This window comes from Embiotoca jacksoni, unplaced genomic scaffold (genome assembly GCF_022577435.1).
Source record: "Embiotoca jacksoni isolate LCO1_2020_lvr unplaced genomic scaffold, fEmbJac1.0.p SCAF_3, whole genome shotgun sequence".
In the NCBI taxonomy this organism is placed as follows: domain Eukaryota; kingdom Metazoa; phylum Chordata; class Actinopteri; family Embiotocidae; genus Embiotoca; species Embiotoca jacksoni.
Window position 1 is genome coordinate 3,662,707 of NW_027185381.1, and position 25,477 is coordinate 3,688,183.

Consider the following 25,477-nt stretch of genomic DNA (forward strand, 5'->3'; position numbering starts at 1 on the left):
TGGGGGCGTGTCTGTTTGATTGACAGGGCTGTGTTGCAGTCAGGTTACGGCTATCGGAGGGCGGGACGTAGTATTGGCGGGTTTCCAATCAGATCAGTCAGATCCACCACTCGCTCCTCCCCCAGCTTGTCCAAATATGGTCACTTCCTGCTCCAAACCACTCCGAACTAGCAAGATGGTGACGGACAAATTCTGAACTCGAGGCTTCATAACGTTCACAAACCAACGGGTGACGTCCCTTTTGGTAGCCGCTTGGCTGTGAACCGTGTCGTCAGGCCTCAGAAGCGTTCATGCCGCGGTGGCAGAGCTGCAGCAGGCTCTTTGTCTTACTGTCTCAACATTACGTTTGTAAAAATGTTGTTCAGTTTGTCAAACTGAAATGTGAATTCATTTTAAGTCACTGAATGACTGAGGTGAGTTTTCCTTCCTCCTGGTTTTTCATCTTTCTACAAATTCTTTTAAATACATTTTTGTTTCTGACTTCATGAAGTTCTTACTTTGCCTCCTGAACGACGACCCTTCCTGTCCCGAACCCCTGAGGCCGTCAGGATTCAGGTTCAGGATGTCTGGATGCTCATGCGTGTATCTGCGTCTCCTCTCAGGGAGAGTGCGTGCTGACTGTTCAGCTCGATGATGACGATGTGCGCTGTGCTGAGGAAGAAGAAGAGGAGGAGGACATGGAGTTTTATCTTGTTTTCTCAGGATCCACCCAAAGACATGTGAGCAGCACACTGCGAGTCAGCCACGTCACACTGCAGGCCGTGTGTCCAGGTACAACACACACACACACACACACACACACACACACACACACACACACACACACACACACACACACACACACACACACACACACACACACACACACACACACACACACACACACACACACACACCCGACTGGTCCTCCTTTGTGGTTGTATAACTGAAACAACTTGATGTTCTTGAACCGATATTTTATTTCTCAGTGGTTTAAAAAAATAAATAATAATAATTTCAGTCAGAACTTTACAGCTGGATGAAAGTTTGTCTGTTAACATGAAACTTACACAGCGGTGCTGCTGCAGTCTGCTCATAGAATAAAGCTGCTGCAAGTATTTACTCCATGATCCGGTGAGAATACATGAAATGGTGAAGAGGTAACTAATATTATAAATAACTCTTCCCTGGCATTATGAGAACCGCTGCCCAGTGAAGGAAGAGGTTCAATGTTAAAAGACCAAAACCTGCATCTTATAAACATCAAACATGGGCATGAATGAAATATCATGGTAAACAAAGAAGACTCATCCAATACAGTGAAATCAGGTGCTGGAACGATGTTGAGGAGTGAGCAGAAGTAAATTATTCACACTTAAAGCTCCCGATGCGATTCATTTATTAACAACACTGATGAAGAGCAATGTGCTCCAAACGTCACTGATGTTGTGGTGTTAATAAATAGACTGATGTTGTGGTGTTAATAAATAGACTGATGTTGTGGTGTTCATAAATAGACTGATGTTGTGGTGTTAATAAATAGACTGCACCTTGAGTTTTGAGTGTGAATAATTTACTTTCCAACCATTAATTAAATTCCAACCTTAAACTACAGTGTGTAAATTGTTCATCCAATTCAATAAAGAGACAGCTTCATTTTTTTATGATTAAATGAAGCAGAAGGTTGTATTAAAAAATTAGTTGTTATTTTAATTATGCTTACTTGTTATTGTAACTTGTAATTAGCTTACAAGTTATTATTTGTAATAATTTATAATTTAATTATTTATTTTCTTAGATGTTTCCTTGCGTATTTATTTATTTATAGGTCATATAATTTTATATAGTTTTATTTAATTGTTCTATGAATGTGTGTGTGTGTGTGTGTGTGTGTGTGTGTGTGTGTGTGTGTGTGTGTGTGTGTGTGTGTGTGTGTGTGTATGTAGCCCACAATGTGTGTGAGCAGGTCTTGGTGACGTTATGTTTGGCTCGGCCCGGTGGACCAGTGGACACGCACTCACAGGAGACCTTCTGCTTTGTCCAGGTAACAGCGTCGTCCTACCACTGCATTAAACTATTAAACTGCTGCTGTGTCATGTTGGGACTGTTTACAGTGTGTGTGTGTGTGTGTGTGTGTGTGTGTGTGTGTGTGTGTGTGTGTGTGTGTGTGTGTGTGTGTGTGTGTGTGTGTGTGCTCACCAGACATACACAGCCGTGGATGAATTTGTTGAAAATGCTTCGTTCCTTCTGTAAAGTGATGAAATTAAAATTGGTAGTCTGATGTGGACCTGCAGCCGTTGGTCTGCCAGTGATATTTTAAACTGTTTGCTTTAATTAGTACCACATGTGTGTTTAGTCTTGTAGTCAGTCATTGAGCCTGTTTAAATGGAGAGAAGTGGTCACAAGAAAAGATGAAATTCTCCAAGAAAAGAACACGGTACCTGCTGTGAAACATGGAGGAGGTTCGGTTCTGTTTTAGAGCTGCTTTGCTGCGTCTGACACAAGATTCTTTGAATCTGTGCAGCTCAATGAAATCTCAAGAATATCACGGCATTCTGCAGCGAAACTTGATGCCCAGTGTCACAAAGCGCCGCCTCAGTCACAGGTCATCGGCCAAAACACACAGCTTAAAGCAGCCAGAATGGATCGGACTGCTCTGAAGTGGCTTTCTATGAGTCCTGATCTGAATCCTTTTAAACATATGTGGAAAGAGCTGAAACATGTCGTCTGGAGGAGACAGGCTTCAAACCTCAGACAGCTGGAGCAGTTTGTTCTCAAAGAGTGGACCAAACTACTTGCTGACCTGCTGTTTCTAGTGAGTGAAGGTTGTAAAACTAAATATTAAGTTCAGGGTCCCGTCAATATTGTTATTTGCATTTGTTTTATTATTTAAAATATTTGGGTGAATCAAAAATCAAAGTCAATTTTTTTTTAAAATATGAATAAACAATGATGGAGGCTGATTACTTTTGTCAGATTTCAGATTTGTTTTTCATGGAAGGTACCAACAGATCCTTCCACGTCTGTAAGTAACGTGACAGCAAGAACTGATTCATGAACAACAACACTGTAGGTCACGGCTCAGCTGTCAGAACGCATGCAGGTCATAATGATGAGCTCCTCACCGTTATCACAAAGACCTTCTGAGCTTTTCACAATGATGACTGCAGTGTCACCGTGTGTGTCCGCTGTAGGACCTGGCTCTGGACATGGCCCACTTCCTGCTCGACAGCACCACCCCACAGGAAGCATTACTACTGGACGATGAGCAGGTGAGTGGCAGGTGTCGTAAAGGCTCTTAATGTTGCGTTGTTTTTCATTGAATTCAAAATGTTTTTATGCAAGTTGTACAGGAGGTCCAGTTCATTCTGCTTCATTCAGTGGTTTGATGTTAAGAATACTGGATTAGAGTTTCTATGAACGAGGTGTCGCATAACTTAACTACTGTTTTCCTGAAGAGACACAGAGACAAGTAATAATAATAATAATAACATTACCTTTATTTGTATAGCACCTTTCATACAAGAAATGCAACTTAAAGGGGGTTACAGCAAGACAATTACAGACAATGATGTTTTAAGCTTCCCTGATATCTAACAAACAGGTAGTTTGTTCCACAGCTTTGGAGCGTAGTTGACAAAAGCTGAATCCCCAATTTTCTTACAGCTGTTTGCTGGGAACCTTCAATAAACCAGCAGCAGATGATCTCAGTGTTCTTGAAGGCTCATAGTTCACCAGAGAGTTAGAGATGTAACTCGGTCCAAGCCCATTAAGAGCTTTGTATGTGAGGAGGAGGACCTTATATCAATCCTGTGTTTCAGGTAAACAGTGCAGAGCAGCTGGAACTGGACTGATGTGTTCTCGTCTTGGTTCCGGTTCATAGCCGAGCTGCCGGGTTTTGGGATGAGCTGAAGTCACTCTGTTGTTTTCTTTGGGCGGCCAGTAAAAAGTGCATCACAGCAGTCCAGTAGTGACGAGACGACCTCTCTGTGTTTGTGTTAGATTCCGCTGAAAGAATGTGAGAGGCTGGATGAGCGGCTGGCCCTCGCCCTGAAACACCTCCGCCTGCCACCGCACTGGACCGCACCAGCACCACCCTCAGCGGACGGGTCCTCTCTGCGGGACAGCCACCCCGGTGAGTTCGCTGCTGTGCCATCAACCGAGCGAGACGATGTTTTTTTTTAGAAACCAGAGTCCACAGAGCTTTTTTTTGTGCTTCTACATTTCAGAAGTGCATTTTTATATATAACAGGAGAAAACCGTGTCCGCTCACATAAACAACAGGATCACATGACACTCTGATATCCACAGAATGATGACACAGTGAAGTTTAGCTCCAAGACAGGATTTCCAGGTGATGTGGTTTAAATATGGAGATAACAGACAGCCTCTGCAAGAAGAACTCAGCTCAGAGTGTCGCAGTCTGCTGTTCGCATGAAAAGTGATGGAAGTGTATGTGAAACAAAAGTTCAAACCTTCACATAGCTGACCGTCTGTGAATGAGGTGAACGCTCCGGAGAAGGTTGGCCACAGACTAGTCTGTACTTCCACAATGCTTAAAGCCTCCTTAGTGGTCTCAAAGTGCTTTAACATTTTGCCTCACGTTCAACCTCAAATACGATCACACCTGCACAGATGAGCAGCTGTTAGAAGTGAAGTGAAGTGCTGCTGGTCCCAGATCAGTGAGTGCATGCGTGGATTTGACTTCTCCTGCTGCTGAATGATTCACGGCCTCTGTTTGAGTCTCAGTATCGTGGAGGTAACATGAATTCATCAGTCAGCAGCTGGATGTTTCCCTCCGCTGTTAACATCATGGTCTGACGCTAACAGGCAGCTGACTGGCTGCATCTCATGTGAATGGTGGATGAGGCTGAAAGTTTAGAATCAGTGGTGATGTGTGAAAAAACCAGAAAGAGGATTTCTTTAGCTGAAATGGAAACTAGAAGTGATGGTAAGGAAGACCAAATTTAAAACTGCATAAAGTCGTGCTCAAAAGTGAACCCTTTAGAACTGTTAATATTTCTTTATAAATCTGACCCTAAATCATCAGCAGATTTCCACACACGTCCTTAAAGTTTTCCAAGTAATTCATCATTAGCAAACCATGCGTGACCTGTTGTAACAAGTGCATGAGACAACCGATCATATTTCAATTTCATTTCATGTTTTCTGGCCCCGTGACAAGCTGGCAGCCATGTTTCAATCATAATCTGTCTGATTTGTACCACCATATGTGTCTAACTCTCTTCACACTGTTATCAGCTGAGTCTCACCTCACCTCTCTCCTCTCCGTTTCGTCCTTCCAGGTGTGTCCGAGTGCCAGCAGCTCTCAGGCCTGCTGCACTTGGCAGCCAGTCACGGTCTGAAGACGGTGGCGTCGCTCCTCCTGCAGCAGCCGGGGGCGAAGGAGGCCCTGAGGCGGACCAACACTCGGGGTCAGACCCCGGCGTGTGCAGCGAAGACCAGGGGACACCAGCAGCTGGTGGAGCTCCTCACACAGTGAGTGTCACAGTTTCTTTAGATCAAACAGTTTCTTTAAGACAAAGCTACTTGTTTGACCACCAGAATATTATTAGTCATCTTAAAGCTGGCTGTACGGCATCATTTGGAGACACATGATGGTTTCCATCGCCAGCCAACAGCCGCTACCAGGTCGGGTTCATGTACCAATTTCTTATTTTTTTTCCTGCATTATGTTCCCATTAGCTTGCTAAATTGTTGGCCTCTTTGGCTTCTAGATGTTGTCTGCGTTGCCGTTGCCTAGCAACAGTGTTTTTACGACTTAACCACTTGAATGCCAAGCATGCGGTGCAAAAGGCTTCCCTTTCTGGATGCCGTGGCAGAAGGTCCGTCTGGGACGGCAGTCACCGACGTGTCCTCCAGTCGACGTCCCAAACGAGGGGACACACCTGCACGTAGGTCCAACACTGCGTATGCAGAAGTGTCTGCTTTGGATCGTTGTTCCCATGAAGTACCTCCTCCTCCGAGCTCGCTCCAGTCAAAGGGACTTCCTCCGAACTCGGTGCCGTCAGAGGGACGTCCTCCTCACTCCACCGCTGTGTGGTTATTAGCATTATAAGAACTTAAGAAGCTGATGAGGCTTCAAACTGTCCTACAAAACTGCCTGTTTATCATCTGGCTGGAAATATACGACACAGTTTTGTACTTTGAAAACAAAACTCTTAACTGACTGCACACAGTCTGCAGTGGACTGTGGAGGTATCCTGCCTGCTCGTGCTGCGGATGCTCTCCACCAAAGAGTCTAATGTATAGAAGCACTAGCACAGTAAGTCTTTGATCAGAAATCCAGTGTTGCAAACATGCCGCTGTTCAAACCGTGCATCATCATGTCCACTGTGTACTAATGTGTGTGTTGTAGCAGTGGAGACAGAAGGGATTATCATTGCGTTAGCGCCGCCCCCTTCTACTGTTCCCCTCGGTGGGGACAGGAATGTCAAAAGATGGGTGGAGGACACGGATGAGGACAGATGAACATGAGAGGAGCTGACAGTCAGGAGAGTCACAGCTGCTTTTTATTCAGAGACACAACTTCAGAGAGACAGGAAGCTGAGGGGGAGGAGGAGGGTTGTGTTTTCTCTGTCTGTTATTATTGCAGAGATTTCTCAGAATATTATTGTATTTTTTTTGCTCTACTTGACCACTAACGCTTCACACTCGGTGCTCCCTGCTGTGTGTCTCACAGTCAGTCTGGGAGTGGGAGGGATCACATCTTTGTCTCTCGGAACAATGCTCCTCGATGTTGTGGCCAATCAGGGTTTGTCAAACTCTCCTGAGTTGTCTTGATAATAATCACGACTTACTTGTTTATTACAGACGGATTCTGTGAATACCTGTGATGCTGTTCGGACCTTGCAGCCCACAGAACATCCTCAGCTCTGCAGACTGTTTTACTGTCTTTCAACTCAGAGTTCATTCAGTGTTCTTCAGATTCAGTCATCAGCTGGTGAACACAGTGAAGTATTTAGCAGCTAAAGAAAGCCGTCCAAGAACTGGTGATATTTTGGCCTGTTGTTATGGAGACGAGGCAACCGCCCATCGGTGACAAATATCTTTTCTGTGTTTTAATCAACAGACAAAAACTCACAACACTAATGTCATCACAATGAAGAGAAACTGCTTTATGTGTGTCTGTGTGTGGCCTCTTTGTGTGTGTTGGCAGCTACTAATGACAGACATACCTAAGAAAGCAGCGGTGTGTGTGATGATGTCAGCAGTCTGTGCATGAAGACACATACCAGGTGTGTGTGTGTGTGTGTGTGTGTGTGTGTGTGTGTGTGTGTGGGTGGGTGGGTGGGTGAGGTGAGTACGTGAGAGGAGCTCTGAGATCTGTGCTGGTGAACATGAATCGGGCCCTCTGAGAACACTGTTTCAGCCCCTCCCATCTGGGGGCGTGGCTTTATTTGAGAGGGGCGTGGTTCTGAAGTCTGGACGAGTGATGCCATGTCCTCCACCAAACAAAGCTGTGTGTGTCACAGGTGTGAGGTGGTGTGTAGTTGTGTTGATTTTTCTAAACATTTTATTTTTTCCATTAATGTTTCCTCTCACACAGTTTCAGTTAGCACTTACTTCCTCATTGTTTAGTTTGAAGTGAAACTTGCAGCCAGGTGACTCAGAGAGGACAGGTGACTCACGGAGGTGTTGGAGCGTCCTATTTTTCTGATTTGCTGTATTGCTCAGAGACATTTTGTCTCACTGCAGGTACGAGACGTCCTCCGGTGTCCAGGCGGAGGCGGAGCAGAAGTTTGGCTTCAACCCAGGAGGTGGAGATTTTCGCCACCATGCCAGTCTGGGTACCTACAGCCTGACGAGTCCCGTCCTCCTGCAGAGGGACGGGGGGACAGACAGCGGCAGCAAAGGAGGCTGCTGTTTGCAGGAAGAGGTGGACGCGCTGAGGAGACGCATGCGCCGTCACCGAGAGACAAAGGTGAGCAGACGGTCTCTGAGTGGGAGACATGAGACACCTCTTCATCTTCCTGCTGCAAAAGGTGTGTCTCCACGCTGTCACCTCATTGGTTCCTGTCCCTTATCTGAATCAGTCCTGTGGCGGTGAACTGGAAGGCGTCCTGATCATCGTGTTCATCTTAATGAGCATAGTTGTGTGTGTGTGTGTGTACACAGTTTGGATTATAAAGCTTGTAAGTAAACACAGACACTTTTAATATGCCGGATTTCTACTTGATGCAATATTCCTGTAATATTGCAGACGCGGTGACTCCTCACCGGGATTCACTCCCTTTTTAATGAGCGACTCGGCTAACACACCCCTGTTTGAGCTCTTTTTCACGTTCATTGGGAAACACCCGGCGTTCACATGTTGATGCACGCAGAGCTGTAATGACCTCAAAATGTGCAGGAAAAAAATAGGAAGAGAATCCTGATGATTGATGTTCATAAAGTAAAATGCCACACAAGTCAGATTTGGATTGGGAACACTGTGAGTTATGAGTTTAAAATCTTTCTTTATTGTTCTTCTGTCTGCAGGTGTTAAACTGCAGTTTGCATTTCTGACAACAGGTGTCACAACCAGACTGTAAATAATTAGGACATGGTCCGTACAACGCTGCTTCCACGTTCATGCAGTGTTCTCGGGCCAATTTGGTTTGCTGACTGATATTTGAGAGGGTGAATTGTCTCGTAGAGTGATGAAGAAGAGTCACTGTTGACCTCTTCCTGTGACACAGACTCATGCTGTGTTTTAAATGACAAACTTCCCTCAGTACACTAATAAGTAGTGCTCTTACATGTGTGGACTCTTTCTTGTGTAGTGCTTGAATTTTGACAGAGTAGAGTCGTTTCAAATCAAGTAAGTACACAAGTACAACATCTGGAACACAAGTACAACATCTGGAACACAAGTACAACATCTGGAACGCAGCATCAGGCTCCTGATGCTCTCCTCTTATATTTGGTGACTTTCTGCTCTTATTTTTGTGCCACGCTGATTTCCTGTCCCACCAGAGTTTGGTTGGACCTTTTCATGTGATTATTGTGGTTATTTGACAGCTTTCACACCAGCATGAGCACAACACATTATAAGTATGTGGGGTAGTTTATGCACGGTGACATTTTTCCATCAGCTCTTCATTCACATTTCTCTTCCCTCTTTCAGGAAACGTCTGATTTTGTACCGGCACACGTCTCCATCGATCAGCAGCTGCTCAGCGCCGCCTGCGGGCCGCAGTATCGCTTAGGGCAGGATGCAGGCCTCGCTGTGGTAACCACAGACAACTGCAGCACAACAACAGAGGAACAGGGAAGTTGGCCCTGGCAGGGGGAGGACTCGGCTGCTGTCACTCACACATCCTCTGCTGGTGGGCGACTTTGTCAGAGCCAGGAAGTCGTAAGAGAACAGAGGGCTGCACCAGCTGCCAACTCTCCTTCTGTCTGGAGCAAGAAAAACAAAAGGAGGATTACCAAAACCACAAGACCCACGAAAGAAACTCACGGAAATACCAGCAGCACCCCAGAGGCCGGCAGGGGAACTGCACATGACCGCAAGACAACAGGAAGTGTTTCGTCTGAAGACGGAGCGACGACATCTGTGATTGGTGAAAGAGGAGACGCAGAGAATGAGTGTAGTCCCGAAACACACAGGACTCCGTTACCCATAAAGCCAGCATCGGGATCAGGTGGTAATGGGAAACATACTGACAGGGAGGCCGTTACTGTGCTGACGACCCCCGTTGTAGAAAAACAGGAAGAAGAGAAGTGGGAAGTTGAGCTGTTGATGTGTGAACGAGTGCCGAAGACAGGAAGGGATCCACAAACCGAGCAGGAGGACTCAGCTGCAGAGAACACAGGTACGTCTCAGAGGGTTTAGAGGGGAGGCGGCAGATTCAGGGTGGGACCCAACATGGACGTAGAGAAAGACGTGGCAGTGTGCAGGACACATTTCTTTGTAGTTATTTTATGCTACAGACCAGAGATCGAAGCACATGGTACCTGCTGTTGAACATACCCGGATTTAAAAGCATCTCATGATGCAGAGAAGAAGGCGGGAACACCGAGCTGCTGTTTTCTGCCTCCATTTATTGTCGATGAACTTTATGTTGGGTCAGTAGTGACTCTGAATTCATATGTTATTATTTCATCTTGAAAAGTCACGACTTTCCTGACAGTAAAGAAAAATAATCAAACAGATGCACTAAAATGTGGAGGATCACTTGGAAGCTGCTTTCATTGAGGCGCTGCAGTAAACATGCGCACAGACACATCCTTTATTAATATTGTTGTTGTTTTTGTTGTTGTTGTTGTGAGGCCCTGCAGTAAACAGTTGTTTATTTCAACATGCAGCAGTTCCCGAGCAACAGGTTCTCTCCTGTGAAATGATGTTGGATGAATTCAGTGTCTGTTAGCTGCTAAATGCTCCTCTGTGTTCTCCAGCTCGTCTCTAATGCTGCATTCTAAATGACAAACTTCCCTCAGAACACCAACAAATCGAGCTCTTCCATGTCGGGACTCTTACTTGTGTAGTGTGGGAGTTTTTAACAGATGTTTAGTTGTTTCAAATCACGCACTGCTGTTCTCCACTGACTGGAAATAACCTCAACATATGAACACATCATCCTCCAAAATATCTGCAGCTTCAATTATTTTACCCAGAAATCAACATGTTTTTTAGCCCTCTGTTTAACACACTCAAAAAACACACTGATTCTTCTGTCCGGCAGCAGCAGTGAAAAAGAAACACTTTTGTGTTCAGGAACAGCTGCAGCTTCCTCAGACGCCTTAATTAGATGCCTTCCTCTACGCAGCCAAGATGGCGACCGTTTAGGGTGGAAAGTGTCCAATGTTTCACATGTCCTTTTGGACCGTTTTGAGTGCATTATCCTGGTACTTGTAGTGAACTGATGTTAAAACCAAAGTAGTTTAATTATCGGCTGTAAAATCAAAACAGGGAGCTGAAAGACAGAAAAACACTCGGGAGTTGAGGGAACTGGAAAGCGGATGATAGCTGGCGAGCTAGTGTTTGACCTATGGTTATTATAAAAAAAAATATAGATAAATTAGGATTGATGTGGCCCTGAATGAAAAACCCACAGTAGCAGTCAGACAATCCGACAGAAAGAAGAAGAACGGCAACATTGAAATTATTTCCTGAGGATCCATCACAGCGTTACAGCACTCCACCTGGTTCAGCTTCCACCTGTCTCACTTCCCCCGGCAAACTCTGCGCAAGTCTCCAGATCAGATTCATGATGAGTCAGAGATAGAAACAATGACCACAGTTCTGACAAGTTCTGTCAATCTGTAATAGACCTCAGTTCTTATTTCGCAGTCCTTAATCGAACCCTTTCTCCCTTTCAGAAATCATGGGTCAGGACCAATCCCAGAATCCCCAGGAAAGCCAGTCAGACCCAGACGAGCCGAGCCAGCCTAAATCTACGGACAAGAGTCCTCCGCCTGCCAGGAGGACGAGCTCCAAGTCCCCAGACGCAGACAGAAAACACAGGAGAGCGCTGCTACGGCGGGATGGAGGCCGGATGGGATCATCAGCTCCTGGAGCAGAAAGTGTGGCAAAAACAATCTGGTATCAAGATGAAAACTTGGACCAGAGCTCCAACGAAGACTCCAACAAAAAGGAAGGAAACTGCCAGTCGTTTTGGTACGACGGCGACACAGCGGAGGAGGGAAAACAGGAACAGCTGCAGCAGGGAACGAGTGAGCAGAGAGCTGCAGGTCTCACTTCTTCACAGCTGTTCCAACAGGGTCCGAGTTCTCCACAAGCGGCTGCAGCTCTTAGTCAGCCACATGCTGCTGGAGCACCGCCAGCACTGTCACATGGGTCAGACGCACAAAGACGGGAAGTACACAGATCACAGCAAGAGGAGGAAGTTAGGTCAGATTGGAAGAAGGGAGGAGTGGAGGGAGGCGGACAAGGAGTCAGCAACCGAGAGACGACTTCCAGCAGAACGAGCTCCGTCGGAGAGGCCGGAGAGCAAAAGCCAGGGAGCGACGAGAAAGGAGCGACGGTCAGTAAGAAGAAGAGGAGGAAGAGGGGGAAGAGAGGAGGTGCAGAGGCCAAACTTAGCTCCGGTTCCAGTCTAGAATCTCCGAGCCAGACGGAGATACAGAGAGAGCCAGTGACAAACCTCAGCGCTCAGTCGAGGACAGAGTCGGCAGCCGGGGATAAAAGAGAGGAAGCCGACATGCACCTCCCCTGCCCGGCGGAGGTCCGCACCGAGGACGCTCACGGACCTAACGCCGACAGAACCAACTCAGATTGTGTGTTTTCTACTCCGGAGCTCGGTCCGATGGACCACATGAGAGCAGATGTGACGGAAGATTCACAGATACCAGAAACAAAGGACCTAACGGAGGATGACACCATCGACTCTCACGGACTTGATGACTTTAACCCGGATTCTACCGTCGAGGTTTCAGAAATGGACATCAGAAAGGTAGACGGTGAGGAAAGTTCAACCGTCCAACCGACGGCAGCGGATGTACTCAAACCTTTCGACCTGGAATCAAAGGGGCCCGACGGTCCGGTCGCTCTCGCTGGTAAAACTGTAGCATCCGTGGACCCGACAGATCTGGTGAAATCCGATTGTCTAAAGAAACTTCCTGTCCAACATTCAGACTCGACAGATCTCACGGAGGATTTGTTTCGCGTGGACTTTCCCGAACAGAATTCCCAACAGTCTGTGGACGTCATGTCTGTGGATCCCACAGAAGCTTTCGGTTTGCCGTTTGAAGACGGAGCAGATGTTTCAGAGCTTCAAATACGGGAAGGAAGTGCTGAGACAACCGCGGGAGAATATTTAGAGCATTGTCCGCCCTCTGAGACGCCGAGAGATCGGCAGCGGCGGGAGGAAAAGCGACTTGAGCTGTGGGTGGGTGAAGAGGAAGTGGGTAAGAAAAGAAGCTGGGAGAGGAAGAGCGACGAAAACGACAGTAGGATGGCGCATGGCGATGAGTTATGCTCCGTGGAGAGAGGGAAACCGGAGGAGGATGAGGACTTTCCTTCCTCAGATGGAAAAAAAGAGCAGAGCTGCAACAAAGACTTGGTTGCTACGGCGGTAGCAGTTGTAGCGGTAGCGATAGCATCAGCCGTGGCTAGCCTGGAGCTGAGCCAACAGGGAGCAGGCAGGCAGTCAGGGGAAGAAGAGTGTGCTGGCACAGAGGTGGCAAAGGACACCGGTGTGGCAAATGAAACAGAAACCCAACCTTCACCTCTCTCACAAACTGAACCCACCAATCAGAGCAGCTCCAGGGAACGAGCTCGCGTTGAGATGTCGGAGGAGTCGGTACGGACGGAGGCAGCGGCTCCCGGTTCACCACGACGAGACAACAAGGAAGTTCAAACGGAAACCGCTCAAAACACATTTGGCGCATGTTCACTGAACGTTTGTCGGAAACCCGCGCTGGAGGAAAACGAAGCGACTCCAGCTCGGGATGACCGCGGTGGTCGCACGCACACTGACATCCTGCCGCGAGAAGAGAGCCACCGTCCCCGTCCCGTCGTCGTTCCGGGACGGGATCCAGAGGCCTCAGACGAATTCTTCCCCGGTTCTGCCTCTCAGGACGATGCCATGCCGGGACACCGGAGGGAGCCCAGAGACCGGGCCGTGTGTCAGAGAGAGGGAGACGGACAGCGATCGGGTTCACATTTTCAAAAGAGTGAGGTGTGTGATGGGATCGGCGCTCAGACCGGAGGGACGGCACCGGAGGACAGCGAGAGCCGCGAAAGAGATCTCACGTCGGACCGTCCGGCCAGAGAGCAGGACGGCCCTCCGCAGCAGCTGAGGACACCACGGGAAGAGGACATTCCAGCTCCGCCGACGTCTCTCGGTTCGGCACTTCCTGTTACCCACGATGACTCGGACGACGCGGCTGACCCCGTTCCAGAGAAGCTCACTGCCCCTGTGAACGTGGAGACAGGTGAAGTCCCGTCAGACCAGTCGTCAGCCAACGTAAAGCTTGTAACAAATCCCAGAGAGGGTTCGGAGTGTGTCGCTGTGGATGATGTGGACGGTGTGATTGAAGGACAGAGGACAGCTGATGGACGGGAGGAGACGGAGAGGAAAAAGATGAAAAGAGAAGCAGGGACGGAGGACACATCCCAGACTGGTAAAAACCTCTTTTAAAATCCACTGTCTTTCCGTCTCCGCACACATCACATGCAACCCTCTTCTCTCACTCTGATCTTTTATTTCTCTTCCTTCCACCTCTTCTTTGGGTTGAGCTGACTAATTATGAGAAAATATGAAACAGATAAATGGAAGACGATGACCCACCAGTAAAACTACAGCAGGTCACTGTCATGGCAACAATCCACCACTTTATCTCATCTTACGCTGGGGATTATTAAACATTAAGCACGACTTCAAAATCTTTTAGATATTACAAACCTGCTTTCTTTTTGTAATTGCTGCTGCCTCTCCTCGTCCTGTCCTTGTCCTCTCTTCGTCCTCTCCTTGTCCTCTCCTTGCCCTGTCTTCAAACTTTCCGCTCTTCGTCCTCATGTCTCATTTACGCCACGAGACACAAATTCAGAGGCACAACCAGAGACACAACCTGATACAGGATGGTGTGAGATTTATTTAGTCTGACATTTAGTGACCTTTTTATTTCACCCTCCATTGTTAACAGTGAGTCGAGGCAAGTTCAGAGACACCGCAGACTAATGTCATTAAAACTGGGTGTGTGTCTGTGTGTGAGTGTGTGTGTGTGTGTGTGTGTGAGAGAGAGAGAGAGAGAGAGAGAGAGAATTGTTGATCCAGATCCACTATTTGTATTGGGCACTGTATCCAGGCAACCTGATGATGTCATCAAAACTTAACAGTTGACAGTGAAACTGGAAGTGGGCTGAGATATGGTTGTGGTGTGTGTGTGTGTGTGTGTGTGTGTGTGTGTGTGTGTCTGTCTGTCTGTCTGTCTGTCTGTCTGTCTGTCTGTGTGTGGTGTATGTGTGTGTGTGTGTGTTAGCTCCTATGGTTTGGGTCTGTGTTGTTCACTGTTAAAAATGATGCTGTTTATGACGTGCTTTAATTTAAGCACGAGTTACACAACTCTTCATCCCACCGTTACCATGGTTTCAGTCCAGACCGGGAGTCATCCTCAGAACCGAAAACGATTCCTGTTCTACACGCTGTCCTGTTTTTTAAGAGCTGAGGATGTGCGGGATCCCTCTTTAGTTATACGGATTAAAGAGTAATTCCACATAATCACGACTTGGATCTTATTTTTGTTCATTTGTCTATTTGTCTCTCAGGAGTAATAAGACTGTAACCACCACATTGCTTGTGAGAAACCCAGTGAGGAGGAAACTTCCCTAACCATCACATGTGACTCTTCCTGACTTTCAGATCCTCCACCTCGGTTACAGAACAGTTGTTCCACTTATTGGCCTGTTTCTTCCCACCAAACATTGTTTTTGCTGACGTGTATCGATTCACCACCTGCCCTGTTAGCTCCAGCTGACTGTAATGATGTTCTCTAACTGTTCTTTGCAGAAGAAGCAGAGCCGTTCCCAGCAGAAGAAGAAAAAGAAACGAGAGACTCGGACAGCACACACACTCTGCAGGTGAGCTTATGTTTCCACCTGACCAGACACTATGTGAAGCCGCTGGCCAGATGTGATTGTGTGAGGGCCCTGTTGGACGTTCTGTCTGGCACTTCCTGTCGGGAGCCGACTGATGTAACTGCCTCCCTCTTAAAATAACCGTGCCAGAGGCTGCCGTTCAAATACAAGCAGTGGAAAGTGGCCCACAGATAAGAGTCCACTTCCACCGCCGAGGCTCCAGATAGGAGCAGAGCTAAATGCCAACTCGCAGGTCCCGTGATGCGGCCTACACACTCCCCCTACAGACCGCATGAACATTACTCCTGGGGTTACATCAGACCGGGTCAGAGCCAGGGTCAGACACATAAATCCTTCTCTAATGTCTCCTAATGACGCAGTCGTTGGTCTCCTGGAGCTGCAGGTCACAGTAAGAGGTATGGGAACGTTGAGGCCTGGACCTGGACCGGGACCTGGACCGGGACCTGGGCTGTATGACGTAATGAGGGGAGGAAGGAGGAGGGCGGTACAAATAGGTGGCAGAGACTACTTTATTCTGAAATTCCTCTTCCTACTGAATTCAAGACAGACAGTCAAACAATCGAATGTTTGACGGCCCAGTTAAGCCTCTGTATTCTGATCCAGATGTTGGGGTTAGTGGTTCATTTTTTTTTCTGTATCTGTCAGTGATTAGAAGGCTCACAGTGGAACTTTGATTTTTATTTTTCATGGATCATTAAGAGTTCATGTTATCTGTAAAAGATTGGAGCTATCTGGCTCCAATATTTCCTCTCTGGAGTTGATTCCTGTTCCTGGCTATATTAGCAGGTTAGCTGCTCTGATGCTAAGACCACATCGAGCCTGATGGGGGGTGGCAGGTTCTGATTGTAGATACAGTGTGTCATTATCAGTGTGTTATGTCATGTATTAGTGGCAGGTAGTGTGTGTGTGTGTGTGTGTGTGTGTGTGTGTGTGTGTGTGTGTGTGTGTGTGTGTGGGACCTCAGCAGGGTTCAGCTTTGCTGCCACCCTGTGGTCTGAGCAGGTATAAGTGTTTCCAGATGTCTGCTCTCCACAGCGTCACAGCTGGATAATGTTTGGCTGCTACCATGGTGACTGCTGTGTTTGTGTGCTGCCAATTGTTTGCACTTATTAGCTATAAGTTCCAGTCAGTGAGTAACGGCCGTTTACACTTTAACATATGAAGAAAGGCTTTTCATCGTCTGAAGCCATCAGCAGCGTCTACATCCTCGGAGCAGTGTGTGCGAGTGACTCAGGTTTACTGACAAGTATTCACATGGCTGAGCTCCACCCAAACCACACACACACACACACACACACACACACACACACACACACACACACACACACACACACACACACACACACACACACACACATACTGACAGACACAGACAGACACAGACAGACGCAAACAAACACAGTGTACTGTGCTTGCTGAGAGGGATTTTGTCGGGCCCAGATTAGCCTGCTCAGGGGCCACAAGGCAAAAATTTGTTGTCTTTCCCTGACTGAGTGCACAGTGAGGCAGCTTCATTTTCCAAGGCACACCCAAAGCATTATGGGAACTGTAGTGCCAAAGCGCAAAATACAAAAATATTCTGACCAGAATGTGAAAATAGGAAACCAGAGAGAGGATGAAAACCAAGAAAACACACACACTGACTCCTCTGACATCACACACACACACACACACACACACACACACACACACACACACACACACACACACACGGACTCCTCTGACATCACACACACACACACACACACACACACACACACACACACACACACACACACGGACTCCTCTGACATCACACACACACACACACACACACACACACACACGGACTCCTCTGACATCACACACACTGACTCCTCTGACATCATGAATACCATCTATAACGTGTCATTTGCCTGAACACTGGGAGGCGCTGATTGTTCACTCTGCCCACTTTTCTCCCTGCCACTCCACAGATTCAAACTCACGACCCTTTGGTCCAAAACCCGCCTCACACAGTAGGTGTGCCAGCGGCTGAGAGGATACCTTTGATCATACATGTGGGTGTAACAGTCTATTATAAATGGAGCATATATAATAATCACGCCGCTGTTATAACATCATTAGAAAGAAATTCCACGCTTCCTCTGCTGCTCCAGCAAATAAGAGTTTCCTCTGGCTCTCATGTCGTGGAGCTCCGTGATCCCTGTGATGTGGGGCAGCGGCAGCAGAGTGAATGGATGAGAAGGAGTCAGTTTCAAAGTGAAGGGCAGATGTGAAGGGAGGAGTCCTGAGAGACTCGGAGAGAGGGAGGAATGGAGGCCCTGAAGGAGAAGGGAAGAGAGTGGAAAGCAGGGATGGAGGGAGGGGCCGCTGCTCCGAACAGATGTGGGCAGAAGGGCTCATTTTCCAGCTGCAGCGAGAAGGACGCAGATCCGTTGACGTTCACGGATTACATTTCAGACTGTGGACGTTTAGGACTTCTGCTTTAAGTTTGTCGTCAGCATTTTGATCTTGTTGGTTCGGTCTTTGTGCGGGAGAGTTGATTTCTGCCGTTGACGTCTCTTTCGGCGGACGTTTTTTTTTTTTTTTTTTGGGGAACTCCACCCTCAGCTGTTCACATGATAGGGAGTGGAAGACGCTGTGATCGCTGAGGTTCGACCCGCACACGGGCTCACAGTCGCTGTGTGTATTAACACACACACGCACACACACCGTGTATTAACGCACACATCGATCAACCCTCGGCTGCAGCATGTATGAGAGACACAGACGGAGGTACAGCTTCTGTGCCAGAGGAGAGACAACTGTGGATGTGGTGCTCATTAAGGTAGGAGAGTGTGTGTGTGTGTGTGTGTGTGTGTGTGTGAGAGAGAGAGAGAGAGAGAGACCAGTGCTGTCAGTTAGTTTGAAGCTTCAAATTGTATTTGTTGTGTATCTGTGCCAAATCTGTGTTGTTGTCTTTGTTTGTTTACTGTGTTTGTTCCACCCCTTTTGGACTTTGGCTCGGGCTGGATTGACGAAACAGAACCTCAGTACAGTCGTGGAAACAGTGATTGTATGTGCAGCCTCTCCGCTCAGGCTGCTGCGTGTGAAATGTGAGATTTTTTTCCAGCTCTGATTCCCTTTCAGTCCGAACTGAGGGACTCGTCTGTTGTATTTGGTTCTGTGGAACCGTCCGAGCCGTGGATGAGTTTTTATGGAAGCAACATTAAATGAAACGCGAGGGTGTTTGGCTGCACGCTCCCAGTGGTTTCAGCACACAGTAAACATCTGTCTTTGAGTAGATTGGAGGAGAGTCGCGTGAGACTTGTCATGAAATGTACCAAAAAAAAAGACAATTTAGTTCTCTTATTCATTCCAGTTTTGTCATTTTTTATTCTTTCTATTTTGGAGAAACGCTTTGAGAGTTTTGGAACTACAGTTTCCATCATGCTCTGGGTGATGCAAACAGGAAGTAAAATGTTGACAGTGGGTGCTTCCCGGTTCGCTGAGCTTCCCACACTCACATCTCAACTCCTCCCAGCGGGGACGAGAGAGAAACTCATGAAGGAGGAAGTGTGTTGACCCAATGGGACGTCCTCCCTTCCTCCAGCATCTACAGGTCAAAAAGAACCAAACATGACACACGGCATCTCAGCTGTCAAATGTTTATTACTGAAGTGTTTGAAAAAGCTATGATGACTCCTGTTCTGAATACAGATCTAAGCGGTTCCAGGGGGTCCCATGATGGCACTGAACAGAACCGGCTGCTCTCTCAAGCAATAGATCTTTGGACGCTGCAGTCTGTCCTCCTAAGACTTTTATTCCAGGTTCTGCAACAGATCATTTTTCTCATCTACAGCACTATAAAAAAAAACTAATCTGTGCATATTCAAAGATAAGCTTAACGTCATCTGGAAGAAGTCATATTTACTATGTTTTTAGATGAAGGGATTTAAAAAGAAATTTCATTCCTGATTATTTTCTCATGTAGTAAATGTGTTTCTTTCAGTTTTATCTGTTTGGTTTTTTTTGTCTTCTTGGTATTCATGCAGAGCTTTTACATGCAGAGCTGTGGGCACCTTTTTTTGTACCCCGCAATCCAGGCCCAGCGCAGATCCAAGCATATTTGCATTTTGGAACAATGCAAGGGGCTTTTTTCCTTATTCTTGGGTAACACTCAACCCAACATGGTGAAATCAGGTGCTGGAACAACGTTGAGGAGTGAGCAGAAGTAAATTATTCACACTTAAAGCTCCCGATGAGATTCATTTGTTAACAACACTGATGAAGAGCAATGTGCTCCAAACGTCACTGATGTTGTGGTGTTCATAAATAAACTTCATCGGGAGCTTTGAGTGTGAAAGATTTACTTTACAATCATTATTAAATAAATGATTGATCCAAAACTCTGTGGTATCACACAGCTGGTAGATTATTAAACCAGACAAGCAGGTGAAAAGACTTTTGAATTGTGACCTCTTTATATGTACTTTAACTGCAATTGATTTGTAGTTAACCTGAGTGTCTTTTATATTGTATTGCTGAGATCTGCTGCTGCGTCATGACGCACTTCAACTGACTCATTCAGATCCAATTCAGTCGACAAGAGTCAGCTTCAGTTTCTTATATGATTTGATTTACTGAATCCGAAGGTTGCATTAAAACAAATTCTGTTTTTTATCGTGTACAACTCCGGTTCTAAAAAAGTTGTGTCCCAACTTTTTTGGAAACGTTGCAGAGCTTTACAGCATGATACAGAGAAACCCAACAATTCAACAATTCCCACATAAGCTACGAGGGAAAAAAACTCCTCTTTAAGGGAGAAAAACCTCCAACAGAGGGAAGAAAAAACTCCCTCTTAACAGGAAGAAACCTCCGACAGAACCAGGCTCAGAGGTGGGCGGCCATCTGCCTCGACCGGTTGGGGTGAGAGGAGAGCAGAGAAAGAAAAGGACAGCATAGAGATAGAAGAGAAGAACTGTTGGTGGAGACGACAATCAGAGACATGCAGCTCCATGACGGGACATCTGCAAAAGAAAGAAGAGAAACTACACAAGCGAGGAAACTGAATGGAGACAACAGACAATAAGAAAAAGCTATGGGAGAGAAGAAGCATGAAGTTAATGAGATGTGATGGTGAGATGAGTTATAGAGAGTTGAGAGGAAAGAAGCTCAGTGCATAACGAGGTCCCCCAGCAGCGTATGCCTATAACAGCATAACTAAGGGTTGGTTCAGGTCTACCTGAGCCAGCCCTAACTATAGGCTTTATCAAAAAGGAACGTTTTGAGTCTAATCTTAAAGCTAGAGAGGGTTTCTGCCCCTCCAACACCAACTGGGCGCTGGTTGGTTCCACAGGAGAGGAGCCTGAAAACTGAATACAACTTTTCAGTTTCAACATTTGATGTTGTCTTTGGTCTACTTGTAATTAAATATGGGTTTATATTATTATTATTATATCATTACATTCTGTTTTTAATTCGATTTTACACAGCGTCCCAACTTTTTTGGAAACGGGGCTGTAAAACATTAAAAAAATCCTTTGAGAAATCTCAAGAGCATTTTGATGCAAAATATTTAGTTTTTCTATTATTGTTCCATGTTTGCAGAGATTCCGGTAAGAGCAGGGTCAGAAACATTTCCATTCATGGTCATTTTGGTGAATTAAAAAGAGAGTTCGCCAAGTCTGCACTCTTCACACAGACATCCAGCATGTGCTGCTTGAGTGCAGCGTGATAAATGCTGCCTGTTGTCTCCTACGTGTTGGAGAGGCGCTCTTTTGTGCAGACCTCTTTTTTTTCTGCTGGATGCTGATAATAGACAGTGCAGGCAGCATGGAGTTGGGACAACAGATCCATTGAGACAAGGGGATGCAGGGACAAAGGAGTTATTGGCTTCACTGATCCACAATCAAACAGCTAAATATGAGGTCACTGTGACGGCCCGGCCTCCAGGACTTACACAAGAAAGCAGTGGCGAGATCTTTAAATCCATTAGCTCAAACACACTGTTATTATCCAACATGTATATATTTCACTGAGTCGTGGGATCAGAGGACAGATGTCCTGTCTGTCATGTCCCTTCAAAACAAAAGGATGCCATTCAGGAATTGTACCTATGATCAGAATACTGGTGGGAAAGGCCATCTGCAATAAACTGTATTTTTAATGGTTAATGGCAGTTTTTATGCTTCCTCACTTTTCTCTCGTGGGTTTAACGACTTACATTTTTCAATAAGGATTCTTGAAAACTACTTCAAGGTGATGTATGAAAGTCAAATATTTAAAAGTGCAGCCTCGATATAATCAGGATTTTTATACATAATTATTTATATATAAAGCCAAGAACACAAAACAACATTGCATAAAACCAAAGAGGCAAATAAATAATGTTGCTAAGGACTTCCAACATTTCTTCTAATCCTGTCTTCAAAATAACATTATTCTCCTGTCCACCATTACAGGTATGCTTTCCATAATACCCCTAGTTTAACATTCATTAAATTACAAACTGATTCAATCCACACCTGTTGAATATGTAATTCAATCCAAGGATCTGATTGAGCTGATTGGACACCTGGCAAAACTATGTCCCGCCCACCGATAGGTGTAACCTGACTACACCACAGACCTGTCAATCAAACAGACACGCCCCCAAAAACTCTTTTGAAGCTATATTTTAATTCATGATGGGAATATTACCAGATGGGTGGCCAGATCACTAATCTGGTAGAGTGAATTCAGCTAATGACATACAGAAAACTTTTGGAAAAATGTTATTGACTGAGAATTTCATGAGACGTTGAATGGGAGTCTATGGAAACTGGCGCTTTTTGGAACCAACCTCTAGTGGCACTCGGCGGTATTGCAGCTTAAGGGACTTCCACATCGGCCGAAGCTACGTCCACTTTTATATACAGTCTATGCCTATAATGCACAGATAAGGACGCTGACAAACTGTATTGAGCTGTTATATACCTGAATTTAAATATCTACGCTTCAGTGAGTGCACTGCTCAGAAATCTCTGCTAGGTGCCGCTCACGTGTCTTTTGAGAAAAGGACGGGTTTTAATTGGGATGCCACTTTCTTTCCCACAGACGTAGGAGTCCGAGGGTGGAGGGTTCAGGGCGGTACTGAAGGGAAAACGTTGAGAACAATTCCAACCAGCAGCTGCCTGAATAAGCGAAGAATTGCAAATTGCAGGCTGGTAGAGAAGTCTTCCTACGTCCCTGTGACTTCACACTGGACGGGCTTGTGTCTGGTTTTTTGGGGGTGGAACAATCGTTTCCTTGTGAGCCATGAGTGTGTATCAGTGTGTGTTACTGTGTGTGCGATTGTGCGTATGGCGGTTTTCTCTGGTCCATGTTTACTTAGCTCAGACATGTAAATTACACACACAACCGTTGCACACAAAAGTCACATGTGGAACCGGGGGTGTGTGACGACATCATATTGAATATTGATGTGACTCGGAGAACGCTCGCACGCAGAACCAGACGGTGCATCTTTGTACTGCAACAGAAACTTTACGGTTCAACTCAAAGAGAATGTTTTAAAGCACAAATCTCGTACTCCAATCAGTTCCTTTGGCCTGTCCCTCATCGTTCCTCCTTTTCTGCCTTTGTGTCTGTGTTTGTTAGATCCAGAGGGAGAGGAATGTTTTCTACCCGGTCCAGGCCGCTGCTGAACTCAGCGCAGTAACACCGTGTACAGGTAAGACTGTCCAACTGTCCATCCACCGGGTTGAAAAGAAACCAAACCGACAAACACACATACAGACCAGAGTTCACAAGACAAAGCATCTCAGGGCACTTTACACAGTGACGTCCTCACAACACAACCTGACAACGTTACAGAGACCCACACGAGTTCCTTCAGTTTGTTTCTAAAGGATAAACGAGTCGCCTCATCTCAAGCAGACATTTGATGGACTGTTTTCATGGACACACGACAGAGTTCGAGGTTTGTGTTTTGGAACCTGAGAAAACGGTCCATGTGAGGAAAAATGTGGAAAAATCCTAGAATTGAATTTGATGAAGATGGTAAACAACATTTTTTTTTTTTTTTTTTTTTTTTTTACCTGATATGTACCCAACTAATAATTTTATTGTTAGTGTGTTAAGAAAGATAACGTGTGCATCGAATGAAAGCTCATTGTAGCTGCTGATCAGACCAACTCATGATCTCCTGAAAGAGAAAAACGTCAGAGGTCACGGCTGTTCACCGTCTGCTGTAACGTTCATTCAGCTGTGATGCTGCAGCCGTGACATCATGTTTAGTAGACCTGCTGACTCACACACACACACAGACACACACACACACACACCAGACACACTCAGACACACACACACACACACACACACACACACACACACACACACGCACGCACCAGACACACTCAGACACACACACAAATACACATAAGCACACACCAAAAGACACACACGCACGCACGCACACACACACACTCAGACACACACACAAACACATTGAGACACAAACACACACACACACACACACACACACGTTTCTCTGAGGTTTGAATGATATGAGGTGATGTAAACTTCCTGCACTGTGACATGCTGCTGTCTCTGACATGCCCCGCCCCCTTTACGTCTCTCCAGATGTCCTTCCAGACGGAGGGGACTGTGTGTCGATGTGTTTGTTGCACACAGCGGCCAAAGACGATCTGACAGTCGGTGCTGAACGGGATGATGGTGTATTTAAAAAGGTACTAACACACACACTCAGTAAAATATATAAATGTTTGTTCATGTACTTCTTCCAAAATAAAACACGTGTGTGATTGAATCAGATCAGGAGACTGGTCTGTTGTCTACACATGATGCTCATTCATTTATTCTGGATCAAATACAACACTGTGATGACACCATAAACGAGAACAGGTGGCTGGACCGGGTATGAAACACTAGATTAATTTGAAACAGATACAGGAAGTTACGGCATTTGGCTGACCAATGGTGTAACTTCAAGATCCAGTCAAGTCAATTTATGTGTGTAACACTTGAACTCAACACACGTTGACCAAAGTGTTGCACAACTTCAGACAAAAAGAAAAGGTATGAGGTAGAATTCAAACATGATGCCATTAACATTAAATGTCAGTCAGTGACACGCATTCAAGTTCAACACAAAGACATTCACACCATTATTGACTCAGTCTTTTAGTTGCTCTGTCTTACAGGATCCTTTCAAATCGCACTCCAATACTCAACATTTAAAACAAATGATGGGATTAATACAGCAGGAAGAGGTCTGCCATATCGTGTCACTCTCACTGTCATTTTCAAAGTCATATCGTGATAATGGCAGCATCTGGACGATATGACACACGGGATGTGTGTATTTTATGTTCAGCGCCAACAAGAATCTCACTCTGACAGAACTTTAATATTTGAGGGTAAACTGTTTCCTTTACGCTGACATGAAAAACTATAACACTTATTGCAATTGTATAATCTTGAAATTTATGATAAAATATTTTTCTAGGGTCAAGAACTACCCTGAAATATCGTGACATCATTTTAGGGCCATAATGCCCAGCGTGAATACGAGGCTTTATGTGCTCTTTAGGTGACCTTGAATAAAACAGGATGGAAATATTTGTAATAGTGCACACACAGGAACGTTTTTTTCCTCATGTCTCTTCTTTTCCCCTCCAGCCTGAATGTCCTCCCCCCTGTGTCGGACAGAGGGACAGACAGCTTCACGTCTCCCGGTCCTCCACTGATGGTGCACTGATGCAGGGAGCTTTCCATCCCAGCGAGGGGGCTTTGTCAGCGGGCACAGCCGACACTGTGGCCCCTCCGAGCTCCAGACTGTCTTGGCAGTCAGAAACAGAGGACCGAGGTAAAGCACACACTTTTATGTTTTCTAACAGAAACTGTTCTAGTTTTTCAGGAGAAATTCAGGAATTTTGTTGACAGGAATTGTTTCATGTGATGACC

General features: G+C 46.0%; 1 protein-coding gene across 2 annotated transcripts in view; it reads left to right on the forward strand.

The window, feature by feature from the left end:
- The window catches only part of LOC138205766 (A-kinase anchor protein 13-like), a 67,982-nt gene that overhangs the window by 17,386 nt on the left and 25,119 nt on the right, over positions 1–25,477 (forward strand). For both annotated transcript variants that reach the window (XM_069161982.1, XM_069161983.1), the window contains exons 3-14: positions 603–771; positions 1,926–2,023; positions 3,174–3,251; positions 3,982–4,114; positions 5,286–5,478; positions 7,699–7,924; positions 9,110–9,800; positions 11,308–14,073; positions 15,459–15,529; positions 23,150–23,222; positions 24,134–24,240; positions 25,193–25,379. In XM_069161982.1, the coding sequence (XP_069018083.1) occupies positions 603–771; positions 1,926–2,023; positions 3,174–3,251; positions 3,982–4,114; positions 5,286–5,478; positions 7,699–7,924; positions 9,110–9,800; positions 11,308–14,073; positions 15,459–15,529; positions 23,150–23,222; positions 24,134–24,240; positions 25,193–25,379 (4,792 nt within the window). The remainder of the gene's footprint in view (positions 1–602; positions 772–1,925; positions 2,024–3,173; positions 3,252–3,981; positions 4,115–5,285; positions 5,479–7,698; positions 7,925–9,109; positions 9,801–11,307; positions 14,074–15,458; positions 15,530–23,149; positions 23,223–24,133; positions 24,241–25,192; positions 25,380–25,477) is intronic.